Raw genomic sequence first — 19,184 nt, 5'->3', positions numbered from 1 at the left:
CGGAAAATCCAACGTCTTGTGTTTTTTTACTTCAAGTAACAAAAGGTAGAGCAAGTACAAGTGGACATTTTTTGATAGGCGTCGTTGGTGAATCACAAAATTGTTTACATGACTGACTGTAAATTAAAAAAGAATGTGAACTTTTTGTCATTGTTAATAAATAAATGTTCACAGATATGCCGAGAGACTCGGACTCAAAGAGCAACGTTGAGCCATTGCGATAGATGCAGATCTTCCTCCATCTCCATTCCACTCTGGCAATAGTCGCTTTGACGGCTAGGTTTGTTTTTCTTCTGCCCGGGCGTTAGTGACCGATGCTCCTCGGTCGTAAGCCCCTCTTCTCTGTCCGCTCGTCTGTTTGTCATCCCGGTGGTCTGGATACGCTGGTAAAACCTGGAAAAGACGTTTCAAAGGTGCTATGAAATGGCAACTTACTAAATAATGACTTTGCTAATTGAATTTTATGTGTAGAAAACTCATTTGGGACTCAATTTATTTTTGCTTTAGGAAAAATGGTGGTCAATTCTGGTTGTGACATCATGACCAGAATGGGCCATCCATTCTAGACAAAGTGATGAAGCACAATACTGACCTTTCAATTCGTCTCAGGTTTTCCTCCATCTTTTCATTAGCGATTTCAATTAAAAATTGGATATATTCTTGTGAAACCAAGACACTTCCTTGTTTACTCAGTGGAACTTCCAGACCATGGGTACAGCGGACTGCCTATGACAGAAAAAAAATCTCATTTAGGTCAGGACATGCATCAAATGGCTGGTTTTTAGAATTGTACCGTACCATCATGATCTTCCCCGTCTTGCCCAAAGTGATGCCGGAGTTCCTGAAGCCGGATTGGACAGCGGCCGAAAGCTAAAAAAACACGAAAAGTGAAAAATATGATATATTTTTTTAAGAAAAACATTTTATTTCTGCAGAGAGCGCTTGGAGAGAGGACTCCAAAAGTCACGGACTACTCATGGATCAGAGAGAAATTTGGTAAGTACACTACAAGGATGAATACACCACAAACTACATCTGAACATGCTGATCAAAATAACTTTCAAGCCCATATTGTTCTCACCAAAAATTGCGCGTCGTCTAATCTGCGACACCGAACGTGGAGCACAAAAGGTTCGAATTTCAGGACGGCGTTCCCACAAGACTTGTCCAAAGCCGCCGTCTGTCAAGCAAAAGCATCCCATTAACAGAGTACAACTGTAATATAGATTATATTTAAACATTTACATCTTTGAATAGGTTTGTGAGCCAAAGAAATACTCACCACATCCTCAAATTTGCATTTTCTGTGTGAGACAAAAAGCCAGCTGAGATCTTTCTTTGGCACAATGCAGCGTTCGGGAGCCTTAAACAGATGGACAAAAAAAAAAAAATGAATGTAAATATTTATCATATGTATGCTTTGTTTTGGGAGCTATTCTCACAGAAAGTTAAGTTGAAGCTGATCTTAAATTCAAAACAAGTGACCTATGTTGATTTCAATGACAAGGACTTTTCAAGAATAATGAAAAAGGATTTGTACTTTTTAGGTTGACATCTTTGATGCAAGTGAAATATGAAGTCGCTCTATGGGTTCCGCGCCTTGCCATCATTGATCAATAACTTGGGTAAGCAAAAAAACATGGTCTTTTCCATCCCCTATAATCTGAGTTGTTGTTGGATAAAACGTTGCAAAATGATGGTTGTATATGTATTGATTTTTTTTTTTGTGTGTGAAAATTTCCAAGATTTCCTGGCTCACCGCATCCATGACGGTAATTCGCCCAGAGCACGAACTGGTTGTGAAATAGTCCTTGTGGCTATTGAGCAAAGACACCAAGTGAACGATATCTTCATCTACGCTGGCTTTTTTGCTCAGGTCGGCTTTGCTCAGGCACCGTTTCTTCCCCTGGTCAAAGTTCTTCTCCATTTGTCAACTTCTTCACGAGCAAGCAAGCAAAGCAACGAAAACGAAAGGTAAACAAGCCCCTTTTCTTCTTCTTCGTCTGTGTCCAGAAGGCTCCGTGACCGCCATCTGTTGTTCTGTTTGGGTTACTGCATTGCCTAAAAGATACATTCTTGAGGAGCTCGTTGACATTCCTAGCGGAATGGTCATTGCACACATTAACTCCATACCATCAATTGGCGATGATAGACGTCCAAATACAAATTGGGAGGGAATGCTAGCGAATAAACGAAATTGGTGGGAGGCTGCATTTTGGAAAGGAAGAGCAAATTTGATATTTGATTTCTCCTCATGGACAGTAAGGGACGTCCAATTGGAATGAGTTTATTGCTACTAAACGTCCAATCCATTTAAACTGGGATTTTGGCACCGAACGAATGGACGCATTTGAATCCCCTTCAACACATTTGCCCTGACCAAAATGAACGAATTTTCCTTCGCTGCCGAATCTCCCACCTCGAGCAGATTGGACGTCTATCAAAGTATACTATACATGGAGAGTTTCCAAATAGGGCAGGCAGGCCGTGCTCTAGATGGTTCACGGGCGCACGCGCAACAACGTGCGTGGGCTCGTTCTCGCGCGTTCGCGCGGCTCGATTGGTCCGCAAGTTAGCTAGCCCATCAACCAACTAACTAACTAGCTGACTAACTAACACCGATGTTTGGTCACGGAGGGGAGCGCTGGAGCGCCCAATCGCCGTTCCTCTCGTCGTTCCTTCCAACGTTCCTTCTCCTGTCTTTCGGTAACAGTTGGCGTTCGGACGTCATGCCAAGGACGGACGCGCGTCCAAATCCGGGCGTTTAGGAGCGCCGAGCGCCGCCAGCTCTAGGTCACCACAACACAAGATAGTCATTGTGCAGGAGGGGAGAAAAAAAGGACAGCATTTTTGGAGGACAGACGCACGGACGGACGGACGGACGGACGGAGGAGATCGAGCCGAGCGTCTCTAAGCACATCGGGATGGAACGTCTCCAATTTGGAAAGGAGACAAAGGACAGCGTAACGCTGCTGCCATGTTTTTATTTTGTAGAGGTGAGTGCATATTTTTTTCCCCCTTGTATTTTTGTTGTTGTTATTGTCATCATCTATCGTCTCTCTCGGGGGTGGCTGAATCTTCACGTTCTCATCTTCACTCATTCGTTACCAATTCGATTTAATGATGACAATCGTGTTCCAATCATTGAGACGATCCATCGAATCAGACTCAGTCAATAGGTGTATATTAGGGATGCACATTTTGGGGAAAAAAATCTGGGAAAGTTGAATGGAAACTCATTTTTTGTGTTCGCGGGGGTGCTGGAACCTATCCCACTGAAAAAGGGGGCAGTTGGCTAGCCAATCGCAGGGTGCCTGGAGACAGTTTTGCGTGCCATTAGCCTAACTCAACACTAAAATAAATTGTAATATCTTAGTAGCTCATTGCTTTTAAAATGGGGGGGGGGGGGGTCAAATGTGAAGGTATTTGAATAAATCTTATCAAACACCTCAGTTGACCTCAGTCACATGATAACACCCACACGAGAGCTTGTTTAAAGTCTTGCTTGATTGCATTAGTCCTTATAGACATTACACGAAAATATGTCATCCAGAGGTATATTGCAAAAAGATATATCAAAATATTTACATTTTTATTACATTTTCCCTGGTATGGTGTGGGCAGATGCACAAAATCCAAGGACTGGGGCTCGCATGCAAAAATAGGCCTTTGACACATTTGTATTTATATAGAAATAATCAGTGATGTATGTGGTTTTTTTTTAGATTAATGACATATTATTGGGCTGAATCAGCATGCATCTACAAATGTTGAAATAACAATTAGAGTAGGGATTTTTTTTCCCTCTGTATGGCAGATTTTTTTCTCTTTTTCAGTTTGCCTTCTTTTTCTCGTCCGTTGCTATGTTCCCGCATTTCTTTCTCACTGTGTCATATCATCCTACCCGCCCGCTAACGGCTGCTAGGCAACAACCAAGGACCCAATCTGGTTTATTTTTGTAGCCGTGCGGCTCCGGCCAAATAGGGAAAATACGCTAAAGAAATATCGGATTGCAATACGCTACGATATTCAAATATTTTGTGAAAAATAACAATCGTGTTTCATGCATCAAGTAGTGCTGCAACTTCAAACTATCCAGTGCAGATGCTGGTGTTTTTCTCCAAAGTAACCAATTTGACTTGGCATTTAATTGGGATAGAAAATATATGATTGATTTATTCATATTTTCTTGTAACTTGACTGTTTTCGTATGTCTTTTTTTGTCAGATACCCATCCTTGCGCTATCTGTCATCAGTCTGTACTTCCTGGAGCTAACGGATCTTTTCCAGCCAGTGCATTCTGGGTACAGCTGCAACGACAAAAGTCTTTCGCTGCCCTACGTCACGTCGCAAAAAGACATTTGTCCTCTGCCTCTGCTTTTTAGCTTGGCCTTTGCCATTCCCGCCACCACCGTGAGTACCACACACACTTACTTATATGCTACAGATGCCATCTGCTAGCTAGTTAGCTAGTTAGCTATTATCAGGTGGTACTGCCATGAATTGAAACGTCTAAATTATGGGAAAAATACCAGAGTACATCAAATGTAGCAATGATAGAAAATGTAACTTTTAATATGACACATTTTTTTGTTTTCAATTGACTATGTTTTCCTGTTTAAATGTTTTAGATCCTGATAGGAGAGGCCATCTTGTTCTGCTACCTCTCGAGGAGACCACCCGGCGAGCGTCGTCCCACGGAGGCCAGCATCGGCGCCGCCGGCTGCAATTTCAACTCTTACATCCGCAGAGTGGTTCGCTTCACAGGTCAGCAAAACGAGCCAAAACAAGTCTTTTCCCTCCAAATTTTCGCCCAGGAGTCACGTTGTCGTTTTTGGCCCTGGGCGTAGTAAAGCGACGCCACCTGTGATTTCCGCCATCTGTTTTAATTTAGCCTCTGAAGATTTTTTTTTTTTTTGCGTGTAGCTTCATTGATTCCTCAATCTGGCTTTTTAGTCTAGTTTGGCACATGTGACACAGAGTTGGAAGTCACTCTTGTCCACCTGCTACTCTTCTCTTCTTTTCTCTTTTGAAAGCACCATTTGGTGCCTTTAAGGTCCTCCCAAAAATCTTTTCCCGCCTGCGTCTGATCAAATTGGCTGGAAAAACAACTGAATTAAGGGTAACCTATTTTCCCCGACAATATGGTCCACTTTTATTGTTTGGCTGGCCCTGCCGCTTTTGTATTTGTTCTTTATGACCACTCACTGTTGTCTTTTTTTTCAGTTGCTAGTTTTCTGAAAAAAAAATGTAAACAGATGAACAAGAGTTGTAATGTGCGGTTAATGTGTGTGTCTTTTTGGCAGGCGTCCACATCTTCGGCCTGTGCGTGACGGCACTGATGACGGACATTTTTCAACTTTCCACCGGACAGCACACCCCCTTCTGGCTGGACGTGTGCAAACCCAACTTGAGCCACATCAACGCATCCACCTGCGACGAAACTTTCATCCTGGACGATATTTGTTCCGGACAAGATGGCCGTCTCATCGTTGCCGGGAGGTAAATAATTGTCTGTAGAGCTCACGTTTTGTGTATCAAAACAAAAACGTCACCCTTTCAGGACAGCATGAGTAGTGCAGGATGACGTATTAGCATTCCTGTTTCATGTTATCTAAGCATTAGCATTTCAGGATAATGTATATTACCATGCCAGTACCATTTCAGGATCATGTTAAATTAGCATAATGTGTCTAGAAGCTCAGTTTTCATGAATGCAAAGTCCACATTTTGGGTTAAATTGACTACATTTGCCTCCTTGTTTTCAGGAAGTCTTTCCCCTCTCAGCACGCGTCTGTGGCCGGCTTTGCTGCCGTTTACGTCTCGGTAAGTCCACGCACGCCGCCGTTAATCTCGCCAATAGTGTAGTGTAATGTTAGCTTGACCTTAGCATTTTAAGATGATGTGGCTAGCGGCTAAGTTTTCATGACTCATAACCCTCCTTTAGCATCATACATGTTGACCAATGATATATTTTTGAATAGCAATAATATGAACAGATGCTAATCGTTGTTTGGAACTGTATTTCAGATGTATTTAAACACAGTGTTGACGGATTCCACCAAGCTACTGAAGCCTCTCTTGGTGTTTTCCTTCATCATGTTGGCCATCCTCTCCGGACTAACCCGGGTCATCCAGTTCCGGAACCACCCCGTGGACGTCTACTGCGGTTGGCTGCTGGGTTTAGCCGTCGCCGCCTACCTGGTACGGGATGGATTTCTTGACGCCACGGCTGTTTTTTTTTTGTTTTTTTTTTGCCTAACCTTCCCGCCGACGTCGTATTTGTGGATTCAGGCAATTTTCGCGGTGGGAAGCTTCCGTCCCGGAGAAGACAAGTCTAAGAAGCAAAAGTTGTCTTTTACCTTGAGGAAGCCTCCGCCCTCTTCTTTCCATAGCGTCTGCCAGTCCGAGGTCAACAATGGCCACCAAGGTAAAGAACTGATTAATACAATGTTCCCGTCAAAGTTTTTTAAATGGAAAATTAAAAAAAAAAGGTCTAATTTTGACCTTTTTATGAAAAGCCATGCTCGATAGGCCTGTTTTATACTTGTCAGTATTGTTTTGATGTTGCCCTCTAGCGGCCCAGCACATGTTGACAGCCAGCCAAGCGGAAGCCATGGGAATGAGGGGCGCTCTGCACGGCCTGTCCCCCGATCGGCCCAGGGCCGTCCTGACGCGCAGCGCCTCCTATCGGGAGCCTTCCCAGTCCAACCTCAAGGTCACCAACGCCGATTTGGAGATGATGATTCCGCCCAGTCCGATGACCGCTTGCGATAAAAGCTTTAACAGCAGCACGTTGCCAAGGTAACATCAGCCGGCTGGCCGATGATTCCCTTTCACCGACCCTCCCCCCCCTCCAAAGGAACCACGGCGGCTCTTCTTCGGACGGCGGTCGCCTCCCGCGCCGTCACGCCTCCGTCCACGCCTCCATGGATTCGGCCCGCTCCAAGCAACTGCTCAGCCAGTGGAAGAACAAAAACGACAAACGCAAGCTGTCCCTGCAGGTGATGGACGGCATCCGGCCGGCTTCCTCGTCCCCCCAGAGGGACATTGCCCGCCCTCGCCACCCTTGCCAGCCGGCGGAGGCGGAGCTCCGCCGCTTCTCCCCGGCCGGGGGGCAGGACGTCGGCGCCCACGTCCCGATCCCGGTCCCCATCCCGGTCCCCTACGTCAAGATGGCCGCCGGCTGCGTTCCCAATAAAAACGGGCAGCTCCAGAACGGGGGCGGCGGCTTCCCCGGCGGGGGCGGCGGCGGCTTACCCGGCGGCTTCCCCGGCGGGGGCAGGGGGCCGGTCCAGTCGCGCCCCGGCTCCTCCCAGCTGGTTCACATCCCCGAGGAGGAAAACTACGGCGTGAAGGAGGACGAGAGCGAATCGGAAGACGGCGGGGCTTTCGACGGCCCCATGTCCGCCGTGCACCAGTGGGCGAGGGTGCCGGAGAAGAGCACCCTGCCCTGCCGACCCCTCAGCGCCGGGGGGCAGCCTCGACTGATGCAGGTGACCTGGGATGTGGTCTCGGCTTCTTCTCAGTGAGTCCAACCCTGGGTGACCCGTCTTCTTTGATTTTTTTTTCTAGGTGATTGGTTTTTCCAAACCGGCGGCTTTGCTCAACTCCCGCTCGGAAGACGGCGGCAGCACCGTCAGTTGCAGCGGCTCCATCCGCTACCGAACCCTGATGGACCAAGACCCGTCCCCGCCGGCTTCCACCACGGGTGTCATGGAAGGTAGCCGAGACCAAGATCATGACTTCCTTATTGCAGTAGATTCTAGGATTCTAGAATAAATTGAATGGGGATGTATTCAAGTCAAGCCCGGTTCTGACCTCTCTTTTGTCCCTCAGGCCAATCCGTGGAACGTGTTGGCGGCGGCGGCGGCGGCATAGTCCGCGTGGAAGCCCACCCCGAGTCGGACAAGCCGGTGGTGAAACCCCCCAGCACGGACGGCAGCGGCTCCTGGCGCTGGACCCCCACGGAGAAACGTCCTTCCCTCCGACAGTCGCCTTTCGCCGCCGCCGCCAACGCCGACTCTCCCCGCAACGTCGACGTCTTCGGGGGCGACCCCCCGCCGCCGCCGCCGCCGTCGGACGGCCGGCGGAGCGTGACGGGCGATCCATTCGAGGGCAAAGCGGTGTCGGAGGGCAAGCGCCCCCACCTGGTCTACCCTTTCCACCCGTCCCTCCCCAATCTGTCGGACGGCAACGGGTGCAACCCCCTGACCCCCAACGCCGTCTTCTCGCCGCCTTTCCATTTCCACCCGCAGCAGGTCACCACCATTCGGGTGACCCCCGTGGAAGGGACGGCCAGCGCGGGCAGCGACGGCAGCTCCGACGGCCAGTCGGCCGCCTCCTCCAGCCGGGAGTCCACGCTGAGGAGGAAGGGCGGCGCCGACGCGGCCAACGCCGCCAACGACGTCTTCAAAAGCCAAAGCGGGGGGCCCTTTTTCCAAGACAATGCCGCCGCCGCCGCCGCCGCCGCCCTCCACCACAACCGCCAGTTGCAAGGTCTGTTTGGGCGCCCCGTCCCACACCCGCATCCACACTCGCACCCTCCGCCCACTTTGCCCCGCCCCGTCATGCCGCACCCGCCCCCTCAAAGTCTAGGTTTGGCCTTTAAGGAAGCGTAAGGATCCAAAAATGGTGGTTGGCCGCCAGTGGAGACTTTGTTTCCGGGCCATATTTTCACCATCCGTGGCCAGCTCGCCCCACTTTAGCCGCGCTTTTTAATTGGCTGCCGGTGACGTCCCGTCCCATTTTCACGAGAGGGACGAAAATCGGCAGATTCGATGGCCGCCAACCCTCGAGGTATTATTCATTCATTCATTCATTCATTTTCCGAAGCGCTTCTCCTCACGAGCTCCGGCACCCCCGCCACCCTTGTGAGGACTATCAGAATGGAAAATGAATTGTCAGTTGCAATTCCAAGTATAGTCAAATGGACAATTTCCTTTTATTTATACTGCACTTCATGGAAATAACACGTGTAGTATATGCGTATTCAGTAGAATGAAAAGATTGAAAAAGTAATTTTGAGACTATAACCCCTATTTTGTCCACATATAAGCCGTAGTTCAAAGTAGGAGAGGAAAGTATTGTCTTATAGTCTGAAAATTACGCAATTTATACATATATATATAATTTTTTGAGATAATTATCTTCTAATACGCCAAGTGAGATGACCAAATGATCTATTTAAATTGCTGTATACATCAAATATATTTCAAGTATTTTTACATCAAAATAATCATTAGATATGTTTCCTAGATCAAATAATCTGTACTATTTGGATGATTTTATAACTCCTTTGGCCTTGCGTAAATGCTCCGCCCCCTCAATATTCCACAATATTACAGTTTATTATACTTCGGAGGCACCTTAGTTTTTACAACATATTATTCTTATTATTATTATTATAATATAGTGTTCTTAACTCTTTTAAACTGGGAGAATGGTCCGTGAATGGTCATGCTTTTGTGCCATTGACGGCCGAAATGGAATTTTCCGTCCAATCATTTTAGACTGGTGAATGTCAATGAGTTGTTTTTGTGTCGTGGATCAATAAATGCCTGTAAATAGTACAAGCCAAGATAGCCAGTTCAATATTGATAGTAAGGATAACATCACATTTAATCTAAGATTTTTTAAATTGTTTACATTTTTAAATGTTTTTTTTATAACTCTTAAGGTAAAGAAACACGTGTGTAACTTTGCACTAAATTCAAATGTAGACTTGATTGTGAATTTGATCAATAATATCTTAAGACAAAAGTACAAACCGTGGCTAAAAATAATATTTAAATATATAAGAAAATATAAGAAAATATAAATATAAGAAAATTAAAATAAATCCAGGCACTTTTCTCTTTTTTTGTTTATTCAAATTTATTTAAAAAATTAAAATGTTTAAAAATAAAGTATATAAAAGAGTGCAAAAATATGTAGAGTGGTCAACTTGGACAGGTCTGACTTTTTTTTGTAAAGATGATATTTAGCAAATGTTTGTAAATATCCAGCTTTGTTCAAATGTATTATTTTTTTGCTTCATTTGTGTAAAAATGGGCATCGCTTGTTCATGGGTGACTTTGTTAAAAGAAGCATTATTTATTCCTCTGATCTTTTTTCAGTATTGCCTTAATAACCGCCGTGCATATACAAAAACATAGATAAACCTGCCATAGCTTTGACTATGTTTACCATTTTGGAGCCTTTTAAAAGGTGCACGTCATGTGTGCATCTAGTAGGTGTTGTTTCTTGTTCAAATCAAATGATATCAAACCTGGACTTTGGATTTTGTCTGTGAAGCCCATCATTTATAAAAACTACAATCTGATAGCCGATGTGTATTTTGTTTTCTCTTTGCTTAATAGAAACTCATATTTCCCCTCGCATTCATTTGTTGCTAAATTAGATTTTCTTTCTATTCAATTTTGTAATGTTTTACTTTCCCCTAAGTATTGAACTATTTATCATTTAAAAAATTAAAACAGCCAGTAAATAGCATTACTGGCATATAATTTTTTTAAATGCATTATTTTCAAACCCCCTAAAATATCGTGATATTTTTGAAAAGTTTATACTTAATTAAGTAATTAATTACCCAATGAACTGCGAGACGTAATGAGAAAAAAATGTGAATTTTAAAATGCAGTATTTTGTTTTTGAGATCATCCACTGCACTCTCCCTCTCTACCAGAAGAGAGCAGTAGCGGACTAGTCCTTGTTTGGCAAACGCTGAAAGAAGAGCAGGAGGAGGAGGAGTTAGTAGAAGAAGAAGAGGAGTACGAGGAGGAGGAAGAAACAGACGACGAAGAAGAGAGCTGCCATAAAAGAGTCCGTCGCTGATGTGCCGCTGTTTACTTGCTGTCTCCTGCGACGTCTTCGTGCTAGCTTAAATATTATCCTATCTTGGGAAGCGCTGTCACTTTCAACAGAAATGGTGACATTCGGACTCCAGCTAGCTATGCTACTGTGAAATCATAACCGACGACTCGGAGTCGACGTCCACAAAAACAGCTTAGCTATGTTTCCTGGCTTCTCAGTCGGCCACTAGACGACAAGCCGAGGTGCCCAAAGATTTCAAAATGAAATTCACGGAGCATCTTTCGGCTCACATCACGCCGGAATGGAGAAAACAGTATATTCAGTACGAGGTAAGTCTCTCATTGACATGCTAACTCCAACACAGACGTTTCAATGGCTTATCTTGCTAAACTGAGTGATGGAGAAGAAACTAGCTAACACTACCATGCTAATTATTTCACCTGCTATCCTTTTGAGTGATGGAGACGAAACTAGCTAACACGACAATGCTAATTATTCCTTGACGGCAAAACATTGCAATGGAAAATGTTTCAGCGACCAGTTTTTTTTTTAATTTGGCGCATTGATTGCGTTATACGTCGAATGTATTTGAGGTGGGGGCGAAACGACGAATGTTTACGTTTTCTGCTGATACAGACACTTTTTGAATTGGACGTCTGCAGTTGGTACTCATTTCAATTGACAGCAGGAGGATGATTGGACGCTAGGTGACGGCTATTGTCGTCAATGGCTGCTCATTTGTGCATCTAAGAATGCCACCCTCCCACTTTAAATGGATTGGACGTCTGCTCTTGATACTAAGCCCATTCATAGGATTGAATAGATGCCACATGATTGGACGTCCCGTACTTTATTTAAATGAAAAAGAAAAAGTTGATCTCAAAAATGTATTAAAATGCATTTAAAAAAACTATTTAATCGATGTAAAAACCAAATTAAAAGCCCTCCTTGTTTTATTTGAATTTGAAAAAAATGCTAAAATTTGAATTTGTACTTGTATATTTCCACAATTTGTATTTTTTTATGTAATCAATGAATGTACCTTTGGTATCCTTCGATTGCGTGTTTGAACGTCCGACCGCTCGATTCGATTGAACGTCTACGGGGGGAAAAAAGGCGAAAAAGCCACATGATCGCAGTTGTTTTCTTTAGCTTTATGGGATTGTCAGCAGAATTGGCGTCGTTGCTTTGTCTCTGGTTGCTTTAGTTGAACCTCTTGGTCAATACGTGACAGACAATTGCTGAGCGAGCGCGTTATTGTCATGGCGCGGGGAAGTGCTTCTCAAAAGCACACCTGATTATATCCTTTTCCTTTTTTTCTTTTATTTTTAACCCCATTTGATTTCCGGTCATTCTCATTTTTAGCTGTATTATTAACTTGGATTGCCTATTTTGTTGAATAATATTTTGATATCTTCAAATCCCATATATTTGTTGAACGTAAATTCAAGTTTAAATCAATTTTTTTTCCATGATATCATGTAAATAAATGCCATTGACAAAGATGGATTTCATCTTTCTCATGTCCTGTTTTCTCCAGGCCTTCAAAGAGATGTTATACGCGGCTCAGGACCAAGCCCCGTCCATCGAAGGTACTTTTTCCGTCCCGTCGCCACTGATGGAGCGGACGTCTGGTGACCCGTAAACCCGTCAAATCATTTTCCGTTTTTCTCCCCGTAGTGACGGACGAGGACACGGTCAAACGTTATTATGCAAAGTTTGAAGAAAAGTTCTTCCAGCGGTGTGAAAAGGAGCTGGCCAAGATTAACACATTTTATTCGGGTAACCACAGCGAAAGGGAAATGTCCCCCCCAAAAAATGTCTACAAAAAATATATGGTTTTGATTTTCACATTTTTTTCTTTTTTTTCTCCGTCCTGTAGAGAAACTGGCCGAGGCCCAGCGAAGGTTCGCCACGCTCCAGAACGAGTTGCAGTCGTCGTTGGACGCCCAGAGGGAGATCGCCACCAATGGGCGGGGCCTACGGAGGAGGAAAACCGTCTTCACTCTGTCGCAGCAAGAGAGATGCAAACACCGAAATATCAAAGATCTTCAGCTGGCCTTCTCCGAGTTCTACCTCAGTCTCATCCTCTTGCAGAACTACCAGGTTGGCAGATAACAACAAAAAAACATTTCAAAATGACCCTCAATTTCCACCATTAATCCGTTCCGTAACCACCCGTATTAAGTGAATTTCCACCGAGTTGGAACCATACATGTCAAATTTCCAATTTTTTTTGCAGAACCTGAATTTCACGGGTTTCCGAAAGATCTTAAAGAAGCATGATAAGATTTTGGATACGTCGCGGGGTGCCTGCTGGAGGGTCTCTCACGTGGAAGTGGCGCCGTTCTACACCTGCAAGAAAATTACGCAGCTCATATCGGAGACCGAGGTAAACGCATTTATCTTGTCCACGCGCCGCTGTTAAAATTCCTCCGCGTTTCACACGGGCTCGATAACGGCAAAAGTGCCACACGGCGTGCGGCCCTGCTGCGTTGTGACCCCTTGACAGGGCCTCATTTCATTCTGACACTGATTTGAATTTAGATCCTGTGCAGCCAAATTGAAAGCGTGACCCCATTTCTGACCTCTGTGACCTTTTGACTCTCTCACCTCCCCTGCAAAGTGTCTGGCCCGTTATCAAGTCCTAGACAAGAATTTCTTTTCCAAGTGTGACTACCGTTAATCACTTCTCGCATTTCACATAAGATTAGATCACAGGTGTCAAAGTGGCGGCCCGGGGGCCAAATGTGGCCCACCGCCTCATTTTGTGCGGCCCGAGAAAGTCAATGACGAGTGCCGACTTTCTGTTTTAGGATCAATTTAAAATGAAGAGTAGAGATGTATGATGATCAATACATTTAAAAAAGACATACAATCAAATTTTATCATTTCTGTTCAAATTTGAAATGGCAGCGTTGTCACGGCCATTTTGTCTTGTCTTTCAGGGATTGGTCACCACAGAGTTGGAAGGCGGAGACAGGCAGAAGGCCATGAAAAGACTGAGGGTCCCTCCTTTGGGAGCCGCCCAGGTGAGAGACTCCAGTCCAGATTGGAACAATGTCGCGTCCAAAAATGCCGCCATCTTGCTCACCCACTTTCAATTGTGGTCTTCCAGCCGGCTCCTGCTTGGACCACCTTTCGAGTCGGACTTTACTGTGGAGTTTTCCTGGTCTTGATGGTCACGGTTATTATAACAGGTATCCCCCGCATGATTAGGAATGTGCACTTTAATATTCATCCATTTTTTTCATTTTTTAAATGATTTAATTGATTTTTTTAGGAGCCGTGATGTTTCCCATGGCCGACGTCTGGCCGATGATCCGGATCTACAGGGGAGGCTTCCTTTTAGTGGAGTTCCTCTTCCTCTTGGGTACGATGATGTCATCGGATTTGAATTGCGCTCAATAGCGCCATCTCACCTGTCTTTTATTTTTCCTGTTTTTAGGTATTAACACTTACGGATGGAGGCAAGCGGGAGTCAACCACGTGCTCATTTTTGAACTCAATCCCAGAAACAACCTCTCGCATCAACATCTCTTTGAGGTTTGAACAAACGCCACCACTAACGTATTTTTTGCCGCTATATGGCGCATGGCATTTAAAGGCGCAGTGTCAGTAACCAGTGCTATTTCTGTATTTTACACACACACAAAGGACCCAGCGTTTTTAATTGATTTTTTCTGTTTTTTTTTATTTTAGATTGCAGGACTTTTGGGGGTGCTGTGGTGCGTGAGCCTGCTGTCGTGCCTCTTCAGCGACAGCATTCCGGTCCCCATGCAAGTGAATCCACTGGCTCTTTACGGATTCTTCATCGTCTTCCTCATTAATCCCTTCAAGACCTGCTACTACAAGTCACGCTTCTGGCTGCTCAAATTGCTGGTGACTTGACTTTTAACTCGCTATCGTGTCGTCCAGGACAAATATCCATGGCAAATTTTTCCCATCCGGATGGTATAAAAATAATCTGTCATTACCCCTCTTTTTTTCTTCTTCCAGTTTCGCGTCATGACGGCGCCATTCCATCGAGTGGGCTTTGCCGACTTTTGGTTGGCCGACCAGTTGAACTCTTTGGGTATTGTCCTCTTAGATGTGGAGTACATGATCTGTTTTTACAGTTTTGAACTTGAGTGGAAAAAACACGACGGTCTCATCAGCAGCAAAGGTGAGTGAGTGAGTGAGACGGTTTGGATTTGGTCCAGGGCCACAATATGGCCAAAGCTGCTAACCTCCCCCCCCCCCCCCCCCCCTTCGTCCTCCGTTTCAGGTAACGATGTGTGTAATACCTACTCCTATGGCGTCCGTGCAGTGATTCACTGTCTTCCCGCTTGGTTCAGATTCATCCAGTGTCTGCGTCGTTACCGGGACACCAAAAGGGCCTTCCCTCACCTGGTTAACGCCGGCAAATACTCCACTACCTTCTTTGTAGTGACTTTTGCCGCGCTCTACAGCACACACAAAGGTACCCCCCGAGGTCTAAAACAAACCCGCCCACCTTTTCAAAAGGAAAGAAGCCCAGCTACCAAATTCACGAAACCTGCAGTTAGATTTAAGACAATGCTCGCACACCTTCCTATCTAGGAAGGCTTTCAGGAAGAGTACACGCCCTCTGGTGGCCAACTCCATACCTACAAGCACCGAGAAGTTGGCTTTTCATGTTTCAACCTTGATAAACAAACACAGTATTTTGTAACAAAATATCGGACTACAAGATTAGATGTCGATACTGTTACGATTTTATCTTTTTATTTTAATCGAAAGGACTAAAAGCCACACAATATTGCGTATATTGCCAAATGAATCCCAAATATTTGATTGTACTGCAGAAAGTTTGAATTTTTAAACAGCGTCAGAGATTCTGGTAGATTTAAGCACATCCCAAGAATGTCGCGTTGGGTCCCGACCAAAAAACACAACAAGCAAACTGATTCCCAGTGGTGGACGTCTTTTTTTGTTGCAAAAGTGTCCATGATTTAGCGTGGACCTTGCTTGCTTCCTTTCCCCAGCTCAATCCATGGAAGACGCCAAGATCTTCTTGTACTTGCACGTGACGTGTTTGGTGGTCAGCTCGTGCTACACTCTGGTCTGGGATCTCAAGATGGACTGGGGCCTTTTTGACCGCCACGCTGGAGAAAACACATTTCTGAGGGAAGAGATTGTCTACCCGCACAAGGTATTTCCAAATCCCGCCCGCCTCTTGCCTGCCCCCATTGATCCGGCGCTTTTCCCCTCCCATCAGGCGTATTACTACAGCGCCATCGTGGAGGACGTGCTCTTGAGATTTTCCTGGATTCTGACCGTCACCCTCAGCACGTTGAACGTGGTCCCCGGCATCTCCGACATCCTGGCCACCGCGCTGGCCCCCATGGAGGTCTTTAGGTAAAATGGGTGTGGCCAAATCTTGCAAAATGCCAATCAGGCGTGTATAACATATACAAAAATCCAAAGATTTTGGCGTTTTCCCTCCCCAAACATACTCTCCTCTCTCTAGCTTAATTTTGCATATTATTATGGATATCCAAACGGAATAACTGAGCATTTAATCATGACAAGCATGTCCCAAAGTAGTGCTGCAACCGAAAACCATCCAGTGTCAACAGAAGCAGCCCATTGACGGGGCCAGAACTTCCCATTTTGAAGTTGACTCATTTAACCGTGTCGCCAATGTCTCGTTCACCTTTTGACGAATTTGAAACGCCTACAAGTTACGACCCGTTAAGAACATTTGAGAGTAAGGTTTCTTCCTTCTGTTTCTGTGCGGCAGGCGATTTGTGTGGAACTTCTTCAGGCTGGAGAACGAACACCTGAACAACTGCGGCGAGTTCCGAGCGGTGCGCGACATCAGCGTGGCTCCCCTCAACGCCGACGACCAGACCCTGCTGGAGCAGATGATGGACCAAGAGGACGGCGTGCGAAACCGACAGGGCAAGAAGAGCTGGAAACGCAGCTACAGTATGAGTCTACGCAGGCCCAGACTTGCTTCGCAGTAAGTTTCAACTTGCCTTCTCTTCTTACTTTCCCTTCCAATAAAATAGATATTTATTTTTAATAAGCTGCCTTTTTAAAAATGTAACTTCTACTCCATTATACTCTTGGGCTGCTGCAAATAGTCTAAAAAGGAGGCTTTATGTCATTGTAAATTCCAACAATTCATATCATATTGGCCCCAATATATTTTTTCGCATTGCATTAAGACTGAAAAAAGTGTGGGGCAGTCATCTTATTTTCCGAGTCTAGACGTCCTACTCCTTCACAACGCTAGATGACGCTCGATATCTTTCAAAGGAATGCTGAACTTAACGCCCTAAGCCAGAGCAAAGCCCTGTCAAAAGAAATAAACAAGTGTTTTTTTCGAAACGCCAACACCTGATAGGTGAGTCATCTGTGCTCATCAAATTCACTGGAAATTTGATGTTCAAAAAGTCTTGTCTCAAATTAAAAAATTATTGAAAAAGTGGTCGTCTTATACTCGGTCGTCTTATATTCGGGCCAATGTGTATTTTCCCTTTTTTGTGTATTCTACAAGTATGTCATTTGTTAATTTCATCCTTTTTTTTTCTCGTTTTCAGATCCAAGAGCCGCGACACCAAGGTTTTGATAGACGACACGGACGACGACTCCTGACATCAGGCCACGCCCCTTGCCTGGGTCCAGAATCTGTTCAAAGGAGGAAACGCTTCTTCCTAAAGCAAACCCGGCAAGTGGGGCGTGGAACCGGCCCCACCGAGTTCCAAACAAACGTCAATGACCGCCAAACTTTTCAATCCCGTCGGCTTTGGAGCTCTTTTCAAAGACGGCGAGGAAAGCTATCGGACCTTCCGATATAACTTGACCTCAGGATCTGAGCTCCTCCCACCGGCGGGCGGACCTCCATTCTCCCTTTCACCATGGCATCCACTCTTCGACATTCATCGACATCAACCCTCCAGTCAAGCACCAACATTCCAGATTTCCCAGGAAAGTGGTCAAAACGCACCTCCTCTCCGATTTCAATTTCCAACAGGAATTGAGTATTTTGGCTGCATCTAAACTCCAACAAATCTGTCACCAGGATTTGACTTTTTTGGCCTGCAAATGGATTTGCAGCTGAATTTTAGTTTTTTTTGTTCACCTTCATTTTAATATCATAGTCATTCCTTTTGACTATGTTTTTGCGACTGATTTTTTTGCTCCAGAATTTTTATGAAGTATCAATTTTTTTTCCCAAAGCTGAATTTTATCGTCAGAAATTCAAATCCCGGTGCCACCGATCCACTTCCCATCATTTCCAGTAGGCGGAGACTGAATGAACTGAAAGCCCCTCTTACCCCCCTAAAAGAAAACCAACCGATTCCACATCTCCAGTCCTGACAGAAAAAAACTGCACATGATGGAAAATGTTCCAATGTTACACTACAAATAGTTCTTATTTGTAAGCGCTTTTGAGTAGAAAAGTGGACAATATTAGAAGGATGATTTAGTTTGACAAAGGTCATCTTCCTCACTTTGGTAACACCCTTACACGTGTGAAACTATGTACATAACTTCATAAGTCTATGTATACGTATACGGCATCGCTAGAATATCTTACGTAGCCATTCTGTGACTAGGAATATTTAGTCCAAACGGTTCGCCGTTCAAGGCGGTAAATGGTCAATTCCCGACATCCCAGTTGAAATGGTTTGGATGTAAAAGGCGGTGGATGATATAGGACAAAATATGGTCTTTAGAGACGGGATTTATCATTATTGTTTGGGGAATGCTTTTACAAACAAGGCTGTGTTTTCATCAGTCAAACTCCTTTTTTTATTTTGTTTCAGTGAAAGAAAAATCCAATAGCGCGTTCAACCTTGCTTATTTTGTTCTAATCAGTGAGAATTGATTTAAAAAAAGATACACTCCTCAAGAACGCAATGTAAGCATTCTCTCAATTTTTCTTATTGATTTGGAATTTTAAGGCTTCTTTCAAGGAACTGCTGGGCATGTTGTTTTATCTCATTTAAATGGGTAATTGCTAAACACAATCGATCAGATCAACTTTCTGAATGATTATCTGAATTAGTGGTCATTTAAAAAAAATCGATAATTACTCTTTCTTTATGCTGGGATACCTCAAAATTGTTCCTTGCGGTGTCATTTTGGGTTCAAATGTTCTCATTTTTATGGCGCAATTCCATAAAAGCTTGTACAATCTCCTTTTTGACTAAGTTGAGGACCATAACAAAATCACTGTCAATCATTCCTGATTTGGTTTTTCTCATGGTTCATGATTCCATTTTTTATTTTTTATTCCTGGGCAGTGGGGCGTTCCATTTACATGGCATTTCTACTTTCCAGTTTAAATCATTTTGTGATTCTAATGAATAAAATGCAATCCGTTTCATTGGAAT

At 44.5% G+C, this 19,184-nt stretch overlaps 3 protein-coding genes across 4 annotated transcripts; 2 read left to right on the top strand and 1 right to left on the bottom strand.

The window, feature by feature from the left end:
* Nucleotides 1-7: 7 nt before the first annotated feature.
* On the bottom strand, nt 8-2,663 carry tyw3 (tRNA-yW synthesizing protein 3 homolog (S. cerevisiae)). Its single transcript, XM_077724187.1, has 6 exons — nt 1,760-2,663; nt 1,283-1,363; nt 1,082-1,180; nt 799-870; nt 593-726; nt 8-393 (listed from the first exon to the last, which is right to left on the bottom strand). Exons 1-6 carry the CDS (start codon nt 1,925-1,927, stop codon nt 195-197), a joined length of 753 nt encoding a protein of 250 aa, XP_077580313.1. The 5' UTR covers nt 1,928-2,663; the 3' UTR covers nt 8-194.
* On the top strand, nt 1,894-10,329 carry LOC144201496 (phospholipid phosphatase-related protein type 4-like). 2 transcript variants are annotated; one of them, XM_077724183.1, is made up of 12 exons: nt 1,894-1,974; nt 2,714-2,996; nt 4,228-4,413; nt 4,632-4,767; nt 5,307-5,502; nt 5,769-5,826; nt 6,031-6,204; nt 6,295-6,430; nt 6,579-6,804; nt 6,863-7,496; nt 7,576-7,723; nt 7,840-10,329. In XM_077724183.1, exons 2-12 carry the CDS (start codon nt 2,925-2,927, stop codon nt 8,619-8,621), a joined length of 2,748 nt encoding a protein of 915 aa, XP_077580309.1. In that variant the 5' UTR covers nt 1,894-1,974; nt 2,714-2,924; the 3' UTR covers nt 8,622-10,329. The 2 variants fall into 2 exon arrangements, with proteins under 2 accessions (XP_077580309.1, XP_077580308.1); XM_077724182.1 differs by lacking the exon at nt 1,894-1,974 and having other exon boundaries at nt 2,677-2,996.
* A 441-nt stretch (nt 10,330-10,770) lies between these two features.
* LOC144201993 (xenotropic and polytropic retrovirus receptor 1 homolog) lies at nt 10,771-19,183 on the top strand. Its single transcript, XM_077724906.1, has 16 exons — nt 10,771-11,144; nt 12,356-12,407; nt 12,496-12,597; nt 12,698-12,921; nt 13,058-13,207; nt 13,764-13,847; nt 13,934-14,015; nt 14,099-14,188; nt 14,264-14,361; nt 14,518-14,697; nt 14,815-14,980; nt 15,083-15,277; nt 15,822-15,988; nt 16,055-16,194; nt 16,580-16,801; nt 17,385-19,183. The coding sequence occupies exons 1-16, from the start codon at nt 11,076-11,078 to the stop codon at nt 17,437-17,439; spliced, it is 2,076 nt and encodes a 691-aa protein (XP_077581032.1). The 5' UTR covers nt 10,771-11,075; the 3' UTR covers nt 17,440-19,183.
* The last annotated feature ends 1 nt before the right edge of the window (nt 19,184 follows it).

This window comes from Stigmatopora nigra, chromosome 9 (assembly GCF_051989575.1).
Source record: "Stigmatopora nigra isolate UIUO_SnigA chromosome 9, RoL_Snig_1.1, whole genome shotgun sequence".
NCBI classification, from domain to species: Eukaryota; Metazoa; Chordata; class Actinopteri; order Syngnathiformes; family Syngnathidae; genus Stigmatopora; species Stigmatopora nigra.
Note: the sequence above shows the minus strand (reverse complement) of the source record. Positions and strands in the feature narration are given on the sequence as shown.

Excerpts from the sequence above, each read along its gene's own strand:
- tyw3 (XM_077724187.1), bottom strand. The coding sequence starts at position 1,927 with ATGGAGAAGAACTTTGACCAGGGGAAGAAACGGTGCCTGAGCAAAGCC. Across the intron at positions 871-1,081 it reads TAGACGACGCGCAATTTTTG|CTTTCGGCCGCTGTCCAATC; the intron begins GTGAGAACAATA and ends GTGTTTTTTTAG. Across the intron at positions 727-798 it reads AGACGGGGAAGATCATGATG|GCAGTCCGCTGTACCCATGG; the intron begins GTACGGTACAAT and ends TTTCTGTCATAG.
- LOC144201496 (XM_077724183.1), top strand. The coding sequence starts at position 2,925 with ATGGAACGTCTCCAATTTGGAAAGGAGACAAAGGACAGCGTAACGCTG. Across the intron at positions 5,503-5,768 it reads CGTCTCATCGTTGCCGGGAG|GAAGTCTTTCCCCTCTCAGC; the intron begins GTAAATAATTGT and ends CCTTGTTTTCAG. Across the intron at positions 7,497-7,575 it reads GGCAGCCTCGACTGATGCAG|GTGATTGGTTTTTCCAAACC; the intron begins GTGACCTGGGAT and ends TTTTTTTTCTAG.
- LOC144201993 (XM_077724906.1), top strand. The coding sequence starts at position 11,076 with ATGAAATTCACGGAGCATCTTTCGGCTCACATCACGCCGGAATGGAGA. Across the intron at positions 12,922-13,057 it reads TCCTCTTGCAGAACTACCAG|AACCTGAATTTCACGGGTTT; the intron begins GTTGGCAGATAA and ends TTTTTTTTGCAG. Across the intron at positions 13,848-13,933 it reads CTCCTTTGGGAGCCGCCCAG|CCGGCTCCTGCTTGGACCAC; the intron begins GTGAGAGACTCC and ends GTGGTCTTCCAG.